The sequence below is a fragment of the Brachyistius frenatus genome, unplaced genomic scaffold (assembly GCF_029030835.1).
Source record: "Brachyistius frenatus isolate BFR_SWC_R1_liver_20210118 unplaced genomic scaffold, ASM2903083v1 Contig_137, whole genome shotgun sequence".
NCBI classification, from domain to species: Eukaryota; Metazoa; Chordata; class Actinopteri; family Embiotocidae; genus Brachyistius; species Brachyistius frenatus.
The window spans coordinates 450,458-471,154 of NW_027210736.1; the positions used below are offsets into that span (position 1 = coordinate 450,458).

Sequence of the window (20,697 nt, forward strand, 5' to 3'; positions counted from 1 at the left end):
ACTCTGTGCTTTACGGAGTCAAACAGAAGCAGGAAATAAAAACTCTCCACAACCTGACGAAGAAACGAGAAGTTTATATCAGAGCTAAAATCGTGACTCAATCTGCATCTTCATATTTCTCATAATTCTTACAAACTGCTCAATAATGTCACATTAGAGTCTTAAACTTTCCTGCAGTCCTGTGCCTTTTTGTTTCAACTCAAGATATTAACCTAAATTTCCTTTTAAAAGATCAGGTTTGAGGGGGGGAATACTGGACAAAATGTATTGTTTTCTTGTTTGTTTGTTTGTTTTTGCACATTTTTCCCCTGAAGTGGCCCAACAGCTGTTTTTTTTCTGTAGCTAAAACTTCACACACTGAAGCAACACTTATAAAATGAAGGCAGACAGGGAGCAATACACACTTGTCGTCCTGCGCTGCCCTCTGCTGGTCACTCGCGCAACTGCAAAGATTCTGACCGGTGCTAAACAGACATGAGACATCATGTAGGACATCATGTAGGACAACATCCAGGAAGGTAAAACACGTGACATTTTGGCCTCTTTAATGTTGTATTTTTCTCCTCACCTTGTATTGTTTTGTGTTTTTTTCTCTCACACTTTTTGTTTTTTTGATTAGTTGTGCACCACAACTCCCAAGACAAATTTCTTGGATGTGAAAACTGGTTTGAAAGTAAATCATTTATTTTTTTTGGAGGCACTTAAAAGTTCAGAGATTTGTATAATCCGGCAGCAACGTGGTGACCCGACACCGTACTAAAGCGCTTCATGTCGTTTTTTTTCTTAAATTTTGTCAGTGGATGTGAGTTACTTGCCAACTGTCAACATCCGACAGCGTCTTTGCTCCTTTTATGTACTCACGTCGCTTCGGTTTAGCAATTTGGTCATAAAGAACTAAACGTAACTTTTTATTTAATGGCAAAAAAAGAAAACATGTTATCTTGAAGTTTAGAAAATACAATACAGAAAAGAACATTTTGAAGGATGAGATTGATGAGTTCGGATGAGGATGGAGTGCTGCAGGGCTCTATTCAGCTTTCTTTAAGAAACACGATTATATATATATATATATATATATAATATGTCATAGTTATTTATTTTATTTTTTTTGTAATTATCCTTAAAGCTATTTATTTATCTTTTAAAATGAGGATTATTTAAGGCACTGTCGCCCTGAGCCTCCACCCTCCGGGTCGGTAGGTGGCGCTGTGCGCACCTCGAGTTGGTTTACCAATAAAGTCAGAAACGAAGAAGACGAAGAAGAAGAAGCATCGACGGAGACATCATGGCGGACGTGTTGGACCTTCATGAAGCGGGAGGCGAGGACTTTCCTATGGATGAGGATGGTGACGGTAACCATTACATTTCTCTCGGAAGCGGCAGGTGCTGCTCGAGCCCGGCGTCCGCGTTAATGTGTAAATGTTGAGGCCTCGTATCTCGACGCGACGCGGCCGAGAAACGCAGCAGGAGGTCGGACTGCGTGGTCGCAGGCCCGAGGGATGCTAACAAGCTAAGCTAACGGCGTCCTGTTCGTTCATTCAATCAATCGACCGGTGGACGTTAGCCGGACGTTGGCCGGACGTTGGCCGGACCACGGCTGTCGTTCACACGCAGACTTCCAGCGGGAAGGACGTTTCTTCACGAGTGTGTTTAAGATCACACCGACTGAACGTTGAAGGCGTGCTATTAGCCGCTAGCACGCTAATAGCTAAAAAGCTAATTGTGTTGTTTTTTTTAACCGGCAAAACTACCGAGGAGCGCATGCGCAACATCTGTTTACTCCAGCTTCGTGTTCATGTGGATGCGAAGTTTAACTGAGTCCGGCGGCTCTAAACAATGAGTTTAGTTCAATAATAATAAATAAATACATAATAAAAGTTGACTAAAATATTAGACGGTTGAACCTGCGGACTTCCGGCCGCATGAAGAGCCTCTGACCGGCTGATGTTTGTCTCCTCAGAGAGCATCCACAAGCTGAAGGAGAAGGCCAAGAAGAGGAAGGGACGAGGCTTCGGATCAGGTGAGCGTCCACAGCGGTCATATTTATTCATACAGTCTTTGTCAGGCTACTCAGGAGTGTTTTTATATATATATATATATGTGTATGTGTATGTGTATATATATGTGTATGTTTGTGGTGTGTTTCCAGAGGAAGGAGCTCGGTCCAGAATCAAAGAGAACTACGACACTGTGGAACAAGACGGGGACGAGCCGGGCCCTCAGAGATGTAAGTGCTGCGGTGCATATTTCATCATTTAATTAAATGCAAGCCAATAATACAGCTTTAAACTTCCTGTTCATTAAAGTTGTTAAAGTCAGAGATATTTTTAGGAGGTCTTGCATGCAGAGCAACCTACACATTTTCAGTGATGGTCCGCATGACCATTTGGTTGCAAATAAAAAAATCGTTAGTTGCAAGATGGAAAAACATTTCGATCCAAGTTGTGACTGTATTTTATTTTCGTATGTAATAGCATGTTTGTGGTGTTCTACTTCTTCGTTGTCCTCCTGCAGCCGTGGAGGGTTGGATCCTGTTCGTGACAGGCGTCCACGAGGAGGCCACCGAGGAGGACATCCACGACAAGTTCTCCGAGTTTGGAGAAATCAAGAACCTGCACCTCAACCTGGACCGTAGAACCGGTTACCTCAAGGTGAGACCGAGAACCGCCGGCCGGTAGCGAGTTTGTGAGTTTCACTGTGTCCCTTTAATTTTACATCACATTTCATTTAGCTGACGCTTTTATCCAAAGCGACTTACAATAAGTTCATTTCAACCATGAGGGTTCAAAACCAGAACAACAAGAATCAAGAAAATACAATTTTCTTCCAGAAAGTCAAACTACAAAGTTCTATCAGTAAGTTCTATTTTAAGGTACTAAAGTTCTACTGTGAAGGAGGAAGAGGAGGAGGAGGAAGAGGAGGTGTGTTTTTAGTTTGTGGTGGAAGATGTTCAGTGTTTCTGCTGTCCTGATGTCTTCAAGCTCATTCTGGAGAGCTTCTGTGTTATTGGTACAATAAAAGAAATGTAATCCGTTCTATTTTTATTTTGTTTACTGTGTTGTGAGTTAGAAAAGCCTTTAACGGTAAATAATATTGCAGCATCAACATTGCAAGTACACGTGAGCAGTGTAGTAGATTCCCTTCAAAACACGGCGTGCAGTAAAAGCTTTTTCTGACAAATTATAAAGAAATCTGATAAATACTTTTGACTGGTTTGATTTATATTTTGGTTGGTCAACAGTCTGATGTAAGTTATAGTGTATCTGTTATTCTGTGATTTAAGAAGCAAAAAAAAAGTATTTTCTAATACGTAGTTAGATGCACAAACAGGCACTGATGTTCTGCAGCAGTTTACGCAACACTCAGCAGCGTTACATATTAATAACGGCACCACAAAGTCAGCCATGTATGATGCGTTCAAGGCCCAGAATAGAATCAGAACCGTCCATATCTACAAGTCATTTTTAGCCTGAATAAAGACAGACTTGGTTTTATGGGCACAAATCTTACTGAAGTCCGTTTCTTTCTTCTTCTTTTTTTTTTACCTGTGATGTTGGTAAAATTTCAGAAGATACTGACATGCCAAGAAAAACAGAATAAAAGTTATCAAACTGTTTGGTTGTCTGTACATCTGCCGTATGTTTTACACATGTTGGTCCATCGTGGATTTTCTGCTGCAGAAACGCCTTCCCTTCTTTCAGCCACAAGGTGGCAGCATTGTTTTAGTTCTGAAGTGAGAACGACGCAGCGTTGACCTGAAACTCTTCAGTCTGTGTGGAAAACCAACATGACTCATGCAGATAACTGGGTTTTTTTCTTTTACGCTTCAGAGACATGAAAGGTTCAAGTGTTTGTGCCTTCAGACGGGTCATCACACCAGTCAGACAGAGTAATATACGTTTTCTGGGCTCGGCTGGAGGCATTTTTTGTTTTGTTTTGTTTGTTTGTTTGTAAAGACCCTCCTGATGCCTGTCCACAGGGCTACGCGCTGGTGGAGTATGAGACGTACAAAGAGGCCCAGGCAGCCATGGAGGGGCTCAACGGTCAGGACATGATGGGCCAGCCTATCAGCGTGGACTGGGGCTTCGTCAGAGGGCCTCCCAAGAACAAGAGGAGGTGAGGCTGGTCCAAGTTTGTCATATTTTTCAGATATTTATTGGCAACTCAGCCCTTTTATGTTTTGTCATCTTAATGGTTAAAAGCTATAGAAATTGTGGCGCTAAAACTACGTGTTCTGGATTTACGTGATTTTTCGACGTCGTCGAACGCACCACTTTGACATGTGTTTTGCCTGCAGGGCCGGCGGACGGAGACGCAGCAGGAGTCCCGACAGGAGGCGCCGTTGAACGGAGGAGGAGGCTGGCAGTTCATCGACTTCTCATCCTCTCATAAGGAGCTAATTTCTCTTAATTTGTACGATATTTTTCAGCAACACCTTGTACGCCATATACTTGTGTATTTTTTCAAATGTAGAGAACACCAGAAGAATAAATTGGCTCAGCAGCATGTGGCTGCTACAGAAGTATATTTTGGATCTGTTAACAAAAACTGTTTTGTTTTTTTTAAGCTTTCAACACCAACTTGTAATACATGTTTAATGGTTTTTCATGATTCCTTAAAAATATTGTTTCAGTTTGCTCCGTGCATTTGTTTTTTATTCTGCTGTTGTCTTTTTTTGTTTTACATCACTTGTGGGGGGTGGGGGGGAATAAAACTTTTTAAAAGAGTAAAACCTGTGCCCTGTTTGTGTTTTATTTAGCATTGTTAATGACGTGGGGTTTACGTCATCTTGGATGACCTCACCCTGGCATTGGTGACGCCCCGGCTATTTTGTCAACTCCAAAGCACCTGTCACTCCGGGGCCTCTGTGACGCGCTCATAGGCTGCTCGGACAAAACCTCTGGCCCCTCGTTCCTCCGCGGCCAATCGGGGGGGGTGGCCGTTTGCTACTCCGTCGCTCTCATTGGGTGGTTTACTCTGCTGGGGAACGTCAGTCAAAGTCACCGCGCGTGCTCATTGGCTCGCGTAAACGTCGATTCCGTAAACTCCCCTCTCTGATTGGTCAGGTGTTCCTGGAAGGGGAGAGGGAGTGGGGGAGGGGGCGGGTCCCAAAACCCCCTTCGGTTGACGTTGTTGTTGTAAGTGGTGGAGAATTTAGTTTGTCGGTGTCGGTCCGGTTCGGGGCTTCACGCTCAACTTCTGCGCGTGAAGATGCTAAAAAGTTAAAAACCGTTGGCGTTGGAAACGGACGCGCCGTTCAGGAGTCGGTACTCGCCGGGAAACTAAATGGGGGCGATGAGAAGAACATCTGCGAGGCCGCTGAAGGTAAGCGGTACCGGGGGGAGGGGAGGGGGGGGGGGGAGGGGAGGGGGGGGGGACTCCGTTTAGCTAACGTTAGCTTACTGATTAGCCAGGCTTGAAGTAGCCACTTGCTAACCCACAAAAAAAAAACCCGTTCCGGTTCCGTCTCCGGAACAAAATACACGACCCTTCTCGGTGGGGAGCGTTCATGCAACCGGGCTCCAAACGGGACCATTAGATTTTCCTACTACGTGCGAGATAAAGTTGTGTGTAAAAACCGTGCCTGCCCCCCCCCCCCCCTCCCCCCCCCCCCCCCCCCCACCACCACCACCACCACCTCGCATGCGTTTGAACGCCTCATACGCGTTTATGTAAGCGTGTGTATTGTTCGTTGATATTCTGCTTCGTATCTGCTTCGGAGTCCACAACACGTCTCTGAGGGACGATCAGCTGCTCGTGTCCGCCTCGGACAGAGACCGAGTCGGTGTTAGCTTCACGAGCTGTCAGCTACATAACACCACTTCTTTTTATTTTCCTCCATCACTTCATGCATTTTTTTATTATTATTATTTTTTTTTGGGGGGGGGGGGGGGCAGATGAGCAGTCACGATCCAGATTACACAAAGCCCGGTTGTTGTTTTCTTTTAAAAAAAACAAAAACAATTCATTTCAGGTGCGTGTGTGATGTAACGTTTCCTTAAAGTGTTTACACGCACTCACGTGTTCTTAACTCGGCGTGTAATCACCACGTTTCGTTAAAGCGGACGTGGATGAATCAAGTCGGGTCCGTTCACTTGTTCTGGTGGTACAGATGCATGTTGAAACCAGGACTCTGGATATTTTCAGTCATTTCCAACATCAACCACGATGAGGGAAGAAAAAAAAAAAGGATTGCGTTACGGCTTCTCCTTGAATTATTAATTATTGTGGACTCTTTTGTTGTTTGCTGGGACACCAGGACAGACAGTCAACGTAGGAAACCAAAAACAAGTAATAATAAACTTTATTTGCAATACAAAGAAATGCAGCTCAAGGTGCTTCACAGCACGACACATTACAGGCAGTGTTTGATGTAAAGGAACATTTAGAAATATAGAAAAGACATGAGATGCATAAGAAACATAAAAAAAGTAAGGACACAGGTAGAAGTTTTATGTTGTTAAAGGACCTGAAGTTTTATGTTGTTAAAGGACCTGCTGGAAGATCGTCTTATAAGGTTGATGGAAGTTCATATTTGGAGCTCTTTAATGGAGCTGTTAACAACTCGGATATCTGACCCGTAAAAATAAATGTTGCAGAGTAGAAAGAAAGTCGAATATTTCCCTTCAGAAAAACAGAGAAGTGGAAATATTAAGTCGAATCAAACGGAAATACTCCTGTAAAGTACTTCGAAACGTGTATTTAAGTACAGCACTTGGATTAGTAGTGTTACTTGGTTTGTCTGTTCTCAGCGAGCCGTGATAATGATTGTGTTAACGCTGCCTGTCAGTTGTGGGATTTGACTTTCACTGTGGCGAGAAGCTGAGTTTCATACAGACGCTGTGGAGGCTGTGATGCTAAAGCCGGGTGTAGCATCCTTCCCTCTGCAGCTCAGACCCACCCCCACCTCCCCCTCCCCGCCCACCCAAAAAATATCATGACATAATTTCAACGTAACAAAAACAGTAATTCTACATTTTTTTATAGATGATCAGTCTGGTCAGAGCCGACCGCAATATTGTACTGCTTTTGTTTGTTTAGTTAATGCAATTGGATTTTTTTTCTTTTCAACCATTTGAATGTTGCTGATCCAAATGTAAATTTGTGGCCTGTAATTTTCCGACGGTATTCAAATGTGCGGCTGGAAGCAGTTCGCTGTAGCCTCAGTTCATAGTGACTCGATTCTTTCCCTCCCCAAAAGGATGAATAAAGAATATTTCTATCTGAATAGTCAGTTTAAGTTTGTAGTTTCACCACAGACTGAATCTTAAAAGTGTTCGTAGCTTCCGGGTTTAAAAAAACGGTTCCGATGCAAAAGTGTCTTCAGCTGCAATACCAGCGAGTGCCACTAGAGGTCGGCTCCAAAAAGCCTCCGGCTCCATAGACTCCCATTCAACTTCTCTCATCAAATCCAAAGTGAATAAAATGTGTCCATCAGTTATCTCGGTGTTGTTAGCTAAAGTCACTCCTTCTTCTTAGTTTTCTGGAGGTCCATCTGAAAATAATCCCTCATTCATTAGAAAAGAAGATTCAAGAAGACCTGTTTTTGGGGGCGTGTCTGTTAGTTTTACTTTGCTTGTCTCTCTGGTGGGGAACACGTTTGGTCTCTCAAAGTTTCTGTCTCGTCGTTACTATAAATGTCCTTTAACATGTCCAGTTGTTTTTTTTTTTTTTTTTTTTTTTGTGCCGGACATCTGCGTCTGTTGAGAGTGTCTTCGGTGAATATCGCGTTTCACGAGATAACTGTGCTGCTTCAGGGTATGAAAATTTAAATTCCTCTCGTGCTGGGTTCCCCCAAAACAGCTGCTCTCTAGCTCTGTGTGTGTGTGTGTGTGTGTGTGTGTGTGTGTGTGTGTGTGTGTGTGTGTGTGTGTGTGTGTGTGTGTGTGTGTGTGTGTGTGTGATCCAGTGTCGGTTACAGAGCCCGGCCCATTTGGCCGAAGAAGCTATTCCCATCAGGATCCTCTGAAACATGGAGAGATTAATAAGTAAGTAGCTGAGTGCTTCTTCAGGTTAGTGGGACAAACGCAAGCGTGTTCGTTCCACTCAATTTTGCAGCCGATAAGACGCGAGCTGATCCTCCTGACCGGTTCCTCTCGGCGGGAGGGGGGGCGGGGGTTATTATCAAGACATATCATAAATGCAACACGGACACACGTCTGTGTCTTCATCCGTCACGGCTCGTAAAAGACAGGAACAGATGTGGAACGAGAGAGGAAACGAGCCGACGCCGCCACAGCGAGACGGTGATCAATAGGTGGCTTGTCTCCGAGAAGGTCTCCGCGTTCTCGTAAAACTCTCCGCGAGCCCCCCCCCCCCCCACCTTCCCCCCCACCTTCCCCCCGACCCCCTCTGCAACGAGCTGGTTGCCTGCCAGTCTTGTGACACAGCAATCAGCCGGTTGTTTTTGTGACGTCCACCTTCGGGTGCCAGCGAGACTCCAGCAGGTCGTACAGGCCGGATCACGGTCGCGTATAAATACAGTCACGTTGTCCGATCCGAAGCGTCTGCAGGGGAGCGTTAATACGAGGGGAAGATGGAGCCGTACGGATACCGGCTGAGCAGCTATGATCATCCAACGCAGAGCGCGAGAGAAGCCGCGGTAATGAGATCTCGTGGTATCGGTTACTTTCTGCATTTTCACCGTTTCATCCCTCCGCACACGCACAGATAATAATTCTACTTACCAGCAGCAGGAACCTGCGTTTTATCTGCTGTACATTATAATAACAAATCCAGGTAGTTAAAAAAAGCATGAAAGGACACGTCAACATCCTCACAGCCCGACTTAGGATGTTTGTTTTATAGTATGTTGTCATAAATCTAAAGAGTTTTTTTTTTCCGATTATGTCGGTAATAATTTTTTGATCAATGCACCTGCAGCAAAGGTGGCCGATTTGGTTCTATGAAAAAAATGTCTTGCTGTAAATCACAGCAGCATTAAAGAGACATAAAAATCACGTCGGCTACAACTTGAATAAATCTGACATAAATTCATTTTATTTTTTGGTTCAAATATCTGCAGTAACGTTACATCGTACATCGAGCGATAGCTTCCGAGTGAGGCGTTTAGGGCACGTCTGTAAATTGTACCGCCGAAGGATACAACTTGCATGTGAGACGTTTAGGGGACGTCTGTTAACCGCAGCTGCGTTACACTCTCCCCCTCTAACACGCATGAAAACTCTTATTGTGGAATCTTAAAAGAGATTTAATAAGATGATGATGATGATGATGATACCCAAACTAATATCACCATCTTCTCTGATAAAGTTTCTTCAGATTTGATGGTCGAGACTCCAGAAAACATCAGGGGGGAGTTTTTAATTGGATGTGTGGGCAGTCGTTAAATCAGCCAGCATTTGGTAAAAGTTTTACTTCAGAGCGTCGTAGCGGGTGAATAATGAGATTTTGGGAATCTGGGGGGGGGGGGGGGGGAGCCTGGAGCTTCCTGTTGAGACCGGTGGCCGTCGGTCACCGCCGCCCCGTTGATCCGGCGCAGCAGGAGTAATCCCACACGGCCCCTAACGAGGAGCCTGTCGCCCGCGGTGACGTCACACCAGCTTCAGCGCTCGTTGAGCCGCCGGCTGCAGATCTGGCCGAAGCTCGGTCGGCTTCACATTCAGGCTGACTTAGCAGCACTCGATCTCCAACGCTTAAAAAAAAAACCATGTAAGTCTCGTAACGTGGCACTCGCCAAAAGCCATACATGTGTTCTTTTTTTCTTTTCTTTTTTATATATTCCAGCAGTTTTTTTTTTTTTAAAGCAGTCTTCTTGCAGTGGAAGCAATAATTCTCAAACCTCAAGATCAAGTTGGCGTCTTCAGAAAATGTCCCAGATTCCTCGAGGGGTTGATATGCAAATTAAAAGCAGTAGTCATTTCCTCTTTGCCTTTTTAAATGTGAGTTATGTAATAATCAACGCATTGTTTATATACCAAACAAAACGGGCTATTTTGGCATCATGGCCGACCTGCCTGTGACATTAAGAGTCACGTGTGTTTGGGAGAATATACGGAGACACGGAGGGATTTAGATTTAACTGTTTAGCACAAAACTGACAAAAAAATACAACAAAGATTCATTTTATTTTCTTGTGTTTATGATCAAAAGTGTTCAGCGATCAAAACTGTTTGAAAAAATGGGATGTAATTTGTTTTAAGCGAGTTTTTTTTGTGCTAAAATAGAGGGAATTAGGAAAAAGTGCAAGTGGATAAAAATTGTATTTGATTTTTTTCCTTAAGCCAAACATGATAAAGATGGATATGTAATCAACTCCTGTGATAATGATCATGATGCACATCAAAGAAATAAAACAGTGCTGCAGCTTTCCAGCACAGACACTCTGAGACTTTCAAAATAAGAGCGTTAGATGCTGTTTAATTCATCTTAATTCAACACACAGACCTTCTGTCACACAAACAGAGAGACGTCTCTGACGACTGGACGTGTTTAAAACTTTAACATAGTGATGTCATCACTTCCTTTGATAATAAGCATTTCATTGGGCAGTTTTAATTCCTGCAGAAACTATACAAATTTATATACTTTTCTTGTTTTAAGCTTTTTATTTTTGGGACTGTGAAACAATATTTTCATCTCTGTATGTCTAAAGTTGACTTTATTAGAAAAAGCACAGCTTCTGCTGACGACCTTGTTTTTTTTAGTTTTTATGGAAAAATCGAGGGAATAAAAAAAACAAAAACAATTGCAAGCTCCTGTAAATATTGCAGAAATTGCTTCGATTCGTATTAATTATCGCCACCGCAAAACTTCCTGGAAGCATCGCTGCAGTTTTTGGTCATTCGTGGCCCCACGTGGAGAATCCTGCAGTCTTTAGCTTAATCTTCTTAATTATATCTGTTCAGTCGTGACGTCGCTGAGTTTCACCCTTTTGTGACCTGTAATAATAATAATAATAATAATAATAATAATAAGCTGGACGTTTCTTTTGCATTGCATTTCTTCACAAAGGCAAAAAAAAAAAAAAAAATCAATAACATCGTCTGAACGACACCGTCGACCCTTCACGTCTTGTTGTGGGTTTTTTCTAAGTGAAACAGTGATGCATTGATGGCAGATTAGCCCCCCCCCCCCCCCCCTCGCCTCGGGGATCAAATAGCCTCATTACATTTTCTGCTGTTTCAGTCACACTGAGCACAATGTGCTGAGGTCTCTGTGGGGAATGTAGGAATGCCACTTACGTTCCCCTGAAGCCCCCCCGCCCCCCACCACCGCTTCATGTGGTGGTTAATTAGCACTCCTTGACTGGTGGTTGCCCCCCCGTCCCCCCCAGCACCAGCCTAGAGGCTCTGAGGCCCGGTAACAAATAAATGTACAACTTTCCAGCTCTCGATCTGAAACTGCAGGATGATTTATGACATCAACTCTCTCCTGTTATAATATGTATTTATGTTATTTAACATATTTGTAGGGCGTTACTCGTTATTTTTGTAGTTGATTAAATGAATTGTTTGGTCAGGATTTTTTTTTTTCTCTTAAAACGTTGAGTTTGTAGTTTCGTGTTTTAAAGGGACGGTGCTGTCGGCCCCACGATGACATCATCACTTTGATAACACGGTTTCAGCTGCTCGGACTCGGCTGTCATCAACTGGTGAACCAGTGAAGGAGACTACAGATGTTACATCGCTCCATCAACATCTGCACCTGTTTCACCTCCTTGTGACCACTGAAGGTTTCTGATTTCAGCCGTTGGACCTGAAACTGGAGCAAAGAAACTTCAGATTTTAGCATCGTTAGCTGTTTGTTAGCTATTTAATAACTGACGATTTCCTGTTTTTTAGCCAAATTAGTTGTTTTTTAGCTTCATTAGCTGGTTCTTAGCGTTGCTAGCTGGTTCTTAGCTTGAGTTTAGCTGTTTTTTTTAGTGAAACTAGATATTTGTTAGCCGGCCATCAGACTGTCAACACCGAGTTCTACCGGGACGTTTTGAGGCGTCTTGAGGTGAAAACACCTGAACTGTGGCGCCATGGCAACAGGGTCCCCAACAACACCAATCGTAGCTCCTCACAACTCTGGACTTCACCGGTCTCGTCCCCCTCGACTTCCTCCCGTTCCTTTTAAAAATGCCGTCCTGAGTTCAGACGTGGCCTCTTTCACACGGAAAATACTTCTCTTTTCTGTTAACGAACATAACGAGGAGGGAGGGGCGGAGGGGGTGGAGGAGGGGGGCGGGGGAGTCATGGATCTGTCAGACAGCAGATGACATCACCGACACACGAGCGTCTCTGATGGAGCCGTCGGGCGTTCCCTGAGTCGCTGATGTCGGCCGTCAGCTGCTGGTGAACTCAGAGTTTCTATGTTTAAACTGTGATTACGGCTGAAGTATTTTTAGACTGCATGAAACGGGAGGTCGCTCTGATTCAGCTGGTCGTTAGACGTACGGATCGACGTCCAGAGACCTGAAACAGCCCTCGACGTCTTTCCTTCCTTTCGTCGCTCCTGTTTTCCAGGGTTTTCTTTTTCCTCTGAAACTATTTTTAGACCAAAATGAACTTCAGAGATTCAGTTCGGATCCGTCGTCTCTCTGTGTAACAAACAATGAAGCAGCGGGTCGAACCGTCCGTGAGCAGTATGGGGGAGGGGGGGGGGTTGGAGGGAGGGAAGTCAGACTTGGCAAATTTTTGTTTGATGACTGGACAGCTTTAGGACGAGACCGGCTCCAGCGGCCTCGGAGAGGGCAGGCATGGTGTGGAATCTCTGACATCAGCTGTGTGTGTGTGTGTGTGTGTGTGTGGGGGGGGGGGCTGGTGGTGTTGTCTTACCGTTACGCACACACACACACACACACACACACACAGCTGGTGGTTTAAGCCTTCATCAGGGCTGAAAATGTATTTTAATTTTCCTCGCAGGGGAGGCTGATCTCGCCCTTTTCCTTTTTTCTTTTTTTTGTTTGCTTCGTAGATTCCTGACTTGTTTGCAGACTTGACACTTCTTGCCGTGTGGGCCGAGTGGTGAGAAATAATGAATGCCCTTATTTGGGAGGAAGATAACTGCAGCTACATCGGTGGGTGGGGTGGGGAGGAAGGGGGGGGGTGTTCAATGTTCCCACTTAGAGACGAAAAGCTTCCTCTGGATTCTTTCTTCAACTAATGGACCCGAAACGGTCCGGCGGTTCCTGTAACTCACGTCGGCACCGGCTCGCTGGACGTTCTGTGTTTCAGTGGGGCGTTATTGATTTCTCTCCAATGAACCAGCTTACTAGTATATTTCCTTTTTCGACCCGGGAAATGATCACGCTCCAATTTGCCGTATTGATTCATGAGACGTGAACCCATAGCGACAGAAAGAAAACAAAAGGAGAACAGCGTCATAAATATTCCTGTTGTTTGCTCTTTTTCTTTTCTTTTATTATTTACTTGTAAATCTATGTTGTTGTTTTTTCCCCTCCTTTAAAAGTGCTTCATAAATGAGGTAGATGGAGAGCAGAATGGGACGCGGCCTTTTGTCTGCAGCGGCCGAACATTAGCTGGAGGGCGGGTCTCTGCAATGCAAAGCTTCATCGTATGCCGTGGTGTTACGCAATCCCCCTCGGAAAGTGATGTGCCTTACGCTATCCCCGCGATGCGTTCACTTGCCCCCCGGAAGAGAAAACCGATGGTGCAGAAAATGACACAAATTTTGTGAGATGTCTTCTGCTTCTTTTTTTTCTTTCTTCTCTCTTTGAGCCGTATAGTTATGTATTATTCTGAGAAACCTCCTGAACGGAGGAGCTATACGCTGAGAGGATCGCTCTCCGCTCTGCGGTTTTTCTTCCTCTGCAGGGTCCGCTGATAAGCCCTTTCTTTTTTTTTTTAACCTGTTTGCGTGTTTTGTCGGGGCAGCGAAGCAGCTCTTCCTGCAGCTGAGATTTACGCCGCCGGGTTCCAGAAGCAGCGACGGCCCGTTGATATGAGAGTATAAGTTGTGGAAGGACCGGTTAAAGGTCCGGGGGGGGGGGTTAAACTCTGATCAGCCTGCTTCTCCCAGCTGCAGCGCTGCTGTTATGTAATGAGGCCGACCGGCCCTCCGTCAGTAACCAGATTACTGCACTCCCACGGATGAAGACGGGCAGAAAAAGAAACCACACCTTTGTTGTTGTTCCTCTGGTTTATTCAGCGGTCAGGTGTTCGCTGCGATCGATCGTTCGCTCTGAACTCCTTCCTCTATTTCTGGAGCAGTTAAAAACAGACACTGACTCACCGAGAGGAGGAATTAACAAGGAAGCGACTGCTCTGCTTCGGGCTTTTCTGCAGTTGTTTTGGGGGATTTTTTTCCTTTTTTTTTTTGGGGGGGGACGATATGCTGCAAATTAGATTTATAACTGAGACATGAACAGAGCTGATGGAGAACTACGTCTGACAGTATCCCTCCAAAATCCTTATTAGTGTCAGTGGGGCAATCAAGATATTCGAGACTTTAATGAGCTTTTCCAATTTTATTTCTTTATATACAATCTTAAAGACTTTAACTTTTCCATGCTCTATGAAGTTATGGGGTCGGGGGTGGGGGCATATCTATTAGACTAGATATCATCTTCAAAGGCTGCATTACAGTAAAAATGATCCAATTCCTTGAACTTACTTGCGCTGTTCGGTACCGAACTTCAATATTTTAATGAATCTGTTCAGTTCTAACAAGTACCAAAAAAAAAAAAAATCTGTAAATTGTAGCGTCCACTGACAATCTGCATGTGAGGCGTTTAGGGACCTTTGGTAAATTGTAAGCAATCTAGCTGACAGCTTCCGTGTGAGGCTTTCGGAGGTCATCTGTAAATCGGTAAAAAAACAACCTGGGTTACACTCTCCCCCTCTAAACAAAAGATTTGTACCGTGATGTCATTTTCTTGCTAAAACAGATTCTATAATTAGTATTAAAAAAGGAACGAGTGCTGGTATCAAACATTCTGGATTTTCAGTCTAAAATATGGTAATCTGTGGTTTTTATTCTTCTCATCCAGCCTTGTATCAACTATCATTTCTGCACCAGCATTTCAAGCTATTTACCGTCCCACATTTACATGAGCTGTCTGATTTATCGCTCCAGTTCGAGCTGCTTTTTTTCTTCTTCTGCTTACCTTTGTGGCCTTTTTATCTCATTACTCACCCACTTCTTGCGAGGCCGAGAGGGTGCGTTTGCATCCCCTGAGATCACAGGGGAAGCTTTATGCGATCGGACTGAAATAGAAGTGACACATTTACCGACGTGGTCATCCATCATGTGTTAACCGTTAAAGAGGAAGTCGCCCTCATTTCGATAAAGTTTCATCGCAGGGTCTCGGGTGAGGTCACTGTCAGGTGTGTCATACTCCTTTTATTCTCTGACCTCGGCTCCTTTTACCTCCTTAAATGTGAAGGAAAGCTCGCGTTGCACACCATGAATGAAACCTCGGTGACCGGAGACGGTGCGTGACCCCGTTTCCCTCTTTTAACGGGAGACCTACTGATGGTGCTCTGATCAACAGACATGTGGAGAAGCAGGTTGTTGAGAAAAGGCCCGGCCCGTCATCTAAATCACTCCACGATAATTGGCAGGTGTTTCAGTGCCAAGATGACATCATTGTTTGTCTGCACTTCAAAGTAAATCCAAGTTGTCTACATGTGCTGTTCCCGTAAATAAAGTTGCAATTTTTTGGCAGACAAACAAATTCAATAAATCATCTTTGGTTCCCATCGTTTACTTTATTACATCTTTATTTGGCATTTTTATAAGTCACTTCTGCTCCTGTCACGTTGAGCGAAGATATTTTTATAAGTTGTGGTTTGCAAACAAAGAGTTTCCAGAGAACCCGATGAACCCATTGCAAATTAATAGCAAGGAGGGCAGCCAGCTGATTTTGTTTGTTGTTGTCAACAGACTGGATATAAAAGTGTTCGTACCTTCCGGGTCTGAAAAATGAAGTGTCTTGAAAGCTGCAATACCAGCGAGTGCCACTAGAGGTCGGCTCCAAAAAGCCTCCGGCTCCATAGACTCCCATTCAACTTCTCTCATCAAATCCAAAGTGAATAAAATGTGTCCATCAGTTATCTCGGTGTTGTTAGCTAAAGTCACTCCTTCTTATTAGTTTTCTGGAGGTCCATCTGAAAATAATCCCTCATTCATTAGAAAAGAAGATTCAAGAAGACCTGTTTTTGGGGGCGTGTCTGTTTGATTGACAGGCCTGTGGTGCAGTCAGGTTACAGCTATCGGTGGGCGGGACGTAGTATCGTCAGGTTTCCAATCAGATCGGTCAGATCCACCGCTGGCTCCTCCCCCAGCTTGTCCAAATATGGTCACTTCCTGCTCCGAACCGCTCCGAACTAGCAAAGATGGTGACGGACAGAATCTGAACTGGAGGCTTCATAACGTTCACAAACCGTCATCACTGGTTGCACTTGGTCCTGCCACAGTAAGAAGCCACGCCCAAAAAAAATGGATGTATGAATATGCTAACTGTTGAACTCGCGAACGAATTTCAGAAAAAGCTCTTAATTCACCCAGAGTTCACGGTAATGAAATCCTCGTTACGCCGGTGAAGACCAGTCCAAGTGAAACTAACGCTCCTCCAACGTCTCCTCATCGGTCAGCTGTGTCTGTAGGTAACAACCGTGAATGTGAAAGCACGGGTTCCATAACAGCAGCATTATAACAAAAAAAAATTTTTTTAAACGTTTTCCTCCATAAATAAGCCGAGGAGGATCAGAACAAACTTGTGTCCCCAGTCGCAGCAGTGAAGCGACCCTCCCGGCCCAGCGAGGGCTGACGCAGTGGGCAGCGCTGACCTCTCCGTCTCCCTGCCTTGATCCGGGCCGTTCTCCCGGCCCTCGGCTCAGCACCCACGTGTTGTCAGCAGCTCCCGTTACGTAAGCCCCCCCTGCCAGACAAAAGCTCAGCCATCCCAGATACAAATCACCGAGCGGCCCACGTTGGCAGCAGCCCTGTTAACGGTGGCCAGTAAACCACACTGGGGCTTTCTTCTCCCTTTTTTTTTTTGTTGGCTCACAGAATTTTTAATTTGGCCACCAAATATAAATGTCAGATTTTAAAATCCTTTATGAAGATGTTCATGTTTTTTTATTCTTCTGTTTGACAGCCTTGACCTTAAGAGGTGGACATTCGCCTCACTGTAATTTCCTGGTAACCATTAATAATAATAATAATAATAATAATAATAAACTTAGCTCAAAGTGCTTTACAGGAGAAGACAAAAGCAAAAACATAAAATACGATAATGCAGTTATTAAAACAAGCTTGGGATAAAACAGTTAACAAGGTAAAAATACTTTTATATTCTTGAGCTGTTAATTAAACTGTCAACAGAAGTTGCTGATCTAATTTGCAAAGAAATGTAAGGTAGATTATTAGACTTATTTTGTTATTCAGAAAGTTTAGTGTTCAAATTGGAGATGTGAGGAAAGAGCAGGAGAATTAAAGGCCCAGCCGGCCGGGAGTCAAACCGACGACCCACTGTGGACGCCGTTGACGCCCCATGTGGTGTCCACATATTTTTTACCAAAATAGATGTAGTCTTTGGGTCCAAAAAGGTGCAATACCACTGAGGGCCACTAGGGGCTGGCTCCAATAGACTCCCATTCAAAAAGCCTGGTTCTATAATCAATCAGGTATCAGGCCTCAAAGAGAGCTATGTTTGGGGTATCAGTGGGTGGGGCTTAATCAGTCACATCCACCCTTGACTCCTCCCCAACTCATCCAAATATGGTCACTTCCTGTTCCAACCACCCCCTCCCCCCCACCCGACCAAAATGCCAAACTGGAGGCTTCAAAACGGCAGCTCACAAAGCGGTTGGAAAAGATACACTTTCTACATCTCGTACAATACACAAACAAAACGTGCTTTTAACTGAGACGAACACAAAGAAAATAACAAAGAGTTGCTGCGACTGCAATCAACCAGATAAATACCATCATAAAAATAGAATATAAAATATGAAACCACCTCAGTTTATCTTTTAATAATGAGCATTTTCCCTGTTGTTGCTTGTGATAAACATTCGTTCCTGTTGTGGCTTTAATGACAGCAGGTTCTGACTCATCCTCTGTTCTTTAAGTCCATCTTATGTCTTTTTGTTTTGTTATATAGCGCCATTAAAAAAAACAAATTAAAAAAAAAAACTGATTACAATACAGGAAGCAGCTATATAATCAAGACCGATCGCAGCACCCTCCCTTCGTAATGGCTGACTCACTGCTCATCTTTATTTCTAATATGCATAAAAATAATCTGATCCGGTAAATAATGAGAGATGTTTTCCGATATGATGGTGTAACACCAGAAGGTCTTCTGGGACACAAGTCTGGGACTGTACGGACTCCTTCCTTCAAAAAATAGATGAAAAAATAAATAAAAAGAGCGTTTGAAGGCGGGCCCTGTGACATCACATCAGAGCGGGCTCACGGGAGCGGCTGATGTTTCGGCCCGGAGTGACAACAGCCGGGCTTTTGTTGGTGTCTCGGTACACGCTGTCCTCAGATCGGCACTTTCAACGCCCCTTTCTGCAATTTGTTTTCCTGCCATCAGTTCCAGAATGAATGTTTGTAGTCTGCAGAGTTTCTGAGGATAATCGAACCGATAAATTACTTTAACGTGATGCTGTATCGTGGGTGGGGTGGGGGGCTAGGGGGGCAGGGCGGGCATGGGTTGCTTACTTCACAGAATACGTTTTTTTAAATGTTTAAATTTATATCAGATATCAATAATCCCCCACATCTGTCCACCGGAGGCCTCCGTTCACATTTGAGAATCTCGAACCAGAAAAATGCTTCATTTATGGAAACAGCTGCTGATGAATTGTTTTGTAATGAACTAATGAACCGAGTGGACGGATCCTCACCGCGTTCGTGTTTTCTGTTTACCGACGCTGACGAGAAAATAACGGCTGCTCTTGATAACTTTGAACTATAAAACTTCAGGCTCAGAGGGGAACAAACTGCAGTGCAGCTTCTTCTTTTTTTTACTGTTTATTATTTTTTTGGAGGGTGGGGGGGTCTGATAACAAGCTGGACTTCCTGGACTGGTTTGTGTTACGTTTTCTTTCTTCCTGGTACCTATAGCAACACGCTCCCTCCAGCACCGCCCCTGCTGTTGGTTTTTTTTTTTTTTTTCTTTCATGCAGTGTTATGGTCGGTCAGAATCCAGTCCGATCTGCAGTTCTGTGTCAGTCTGAATGGGACGCGAGTCGGTTTTTGTTCCACTGGTGTGTGTGTGTGTGTGTGTGTGTGTGTGTGTGTGTGTGTGTGTGTGTGTGTGTGTGTGTGTGTGTGTGTGTGTGCGATCAGTAGACCTGAACGTCACAGAGCTGACGAGCTGCAGAGAGCGTTCACCGAGTTTGCTGCAGAAACACTGACGGACAAAATGTGTGAAGGAGTCTGTTCCTTCGCTGCGTGCCGACACGGCTTTAAAAAAAAAGAATAAAGATAAAGAAACCGAGGGAGGCAGAGAGAGAGAGAGAGAGAGAGAGGTGTAAGAAGAGTAAACTCGTGACTCATCAGGCGCAGTGGAAAAGGGTTCACTGAGTCAGAGCTGAGGCAGGAACATCGGGTGGTGGATGAGCCATGGGACGGATGGGAATAGATGACTGTAGGTAGATACAAAAATCACAAGATAAAATAAAACATATCGGTCCAAACTGGATGAAGCTGTTTCTAAACTTCAAGGTAGCATAATGGCTGCGTGGTTTTTTTTTGTCATTAAAAAAGTAGTTTTCATGATTCATTTGCTGATTCTGTTTGTTTGGGATGTGCAAAGTCAGCGAAAATTATTACACGTGAACTAGACTGTTTAAATCCAAACAGCAGATGGAAGCAGAGGTTTAAATAGAATGAAATAAAAGATTTCATTAGTTTATTGATCAGTAAAGTTTATTATTTACCAGGTGTTTGAGAGTGATTCTAATCCGGCTCTAACGAGAACTGAAACAGTCAGTCGGTAAATCGAGAAGAAAATTAATGTGCAACTGTTTAAACAAAAAAAACAAAAAATCTATTAATTGTTTAAAGAATTTTTCAAGCAAACGCAACAAAACACGTTCGTGCTCCTCCGGCGTCAGATTTACTCAGATCGAACAAAAACAAACAAAATATTGGACGTGTATAAAAAAAATATGATGGATGAAGGAAAAACAGCCGATTAGTCTAAAATAAAAAATACTCATGAGCTGCAGCCCTTTTTTTGGAAAGTGGTGCGAACGTGCTGCAGAATAATGTTCCCCGAAAAGTAAAAGCTTTTTTTTTTTTTTTTTTTTTTTTGGTCCTTTCAGCCGACCGCTGTGATTCAGGCCTTTTGTCTGCTTCGGCATCGATCGCCCTCTGCATCCTTTGTGTCAACCGCCCGTTGATGCTGACTCTCTTTCTTCCAGTCTTGATAATGTTTCTGTATTGATTTCACCCCCTCCCCCCCTTCCTCCCCCTCCCCTCATCTCCTCCTCCCTCCCCCCTCCCTGTGGACTCCTCAGGTTCAGCTTCTGAAATCCGACGAGTAAAACTGTCTGAATTGATTTCAAAAGGAGCCGTTTCATCAGCTCGCGTCACTCAAACACATCTTTAAAAAAAATATGCACATCTGAGTCTAAAGTCATTATTAGTTGTTATGAAATGAACAATAACAGCTAATTATTAACATTTAATGTCTCCATGCTGATAAGCGTTGATTTCAGGCTCTTATAAGGTGTGTTTCCGAACGGTTCAAACGGATTAGAC

General features: G+C 44.0%; 2 protein-coding genes across 6 annotated transcripts in view; both read left to right on the top strand.

Moving 5' to 3' along the window:
• The first annotated feature begins 1,257 nt into the window (after positions 1–1,257).
• rbm8a (RNA binding motif protein 8A) lies at positions 1,258–4,732 on the top strand. Of its 2 annotated transcripts, none has more exons than XM_069715008.1 (6): positions 1,258–1,352; positions 1,961–2,020; positions 2,150–2,227; positions 2,515–2,651; positions 3,980–4,116; positions 4,298–4,732. In XM_069715008.1, the coding sequence occupies exons 1-6, from the start codon at positions 1,286–1,288 to the stop codon at positions 4,344–4,346; spliced, it is 528 nt and encodes a 175-aa protein (XP_069571109.1). In that variant the 5' UTR covers positions 1,258–1,285; the 3' UTR covers positions 4,347–4,732. The 2 variants fall into 2 exon arrangements, with proteins under 2 accessions (XP_069571109.1, XP_069571110.1); XM_069715009.1 differs by having other exon boundaries at positions 1,258–1,346.
• Positions 4,733–5,130: 398 nt separating this feature from the next.
• otud7b (OTU deubiquitinase 7B) overlaps positions 5,131–20,697 on the top strand; it is a 167,327-nt gene continuing 151,760 nt past the window's right edge. Inside the window, exon 1 of one of the 4 annotated variants that reach the window (XM_069715056.1) lies at positions 5,131–5,325. The gene's annotated coding sequence lies outside the window, so the exon portion shown is untranslated. Of the gene's footprint in view, positions 5,326–6,020; positions 6,292–7,696; positions 7,989–8,244; positions 8,603–20,697 lie in introns of those variants that run through there. The other 3 variants (XM_069715059.1, XM_069715058.1, XM_069715057.1) reach the window with 3 other exon arrangements.

Excerpts from the sequence above, each read along its gene's own strand:
- rbm8a (XM_069715008.1), top strand. The coding sequence starts at position 1,286 with ATGGCGGACGTGTTGGACCTTCATGAAGCGGGAGGCGAGGACTTTCCT. Across the intron at positions 2,021-2,149 it reads GGGACGAGGCTTCGGATCAG|AGGAAGGAGCTCGGTCCAGA; the intron begins GTGAGCGTCCAC and ends GTGTGTTTCCAG. Across the intron at positions 4,117-4,297 it reads CCTCCCAAGAACAAGAGGAG|GGCCGGCGGACGGAGACGCA; the intron begins GTGAGGCTGGTC and ends TTTTGCCTGCAG.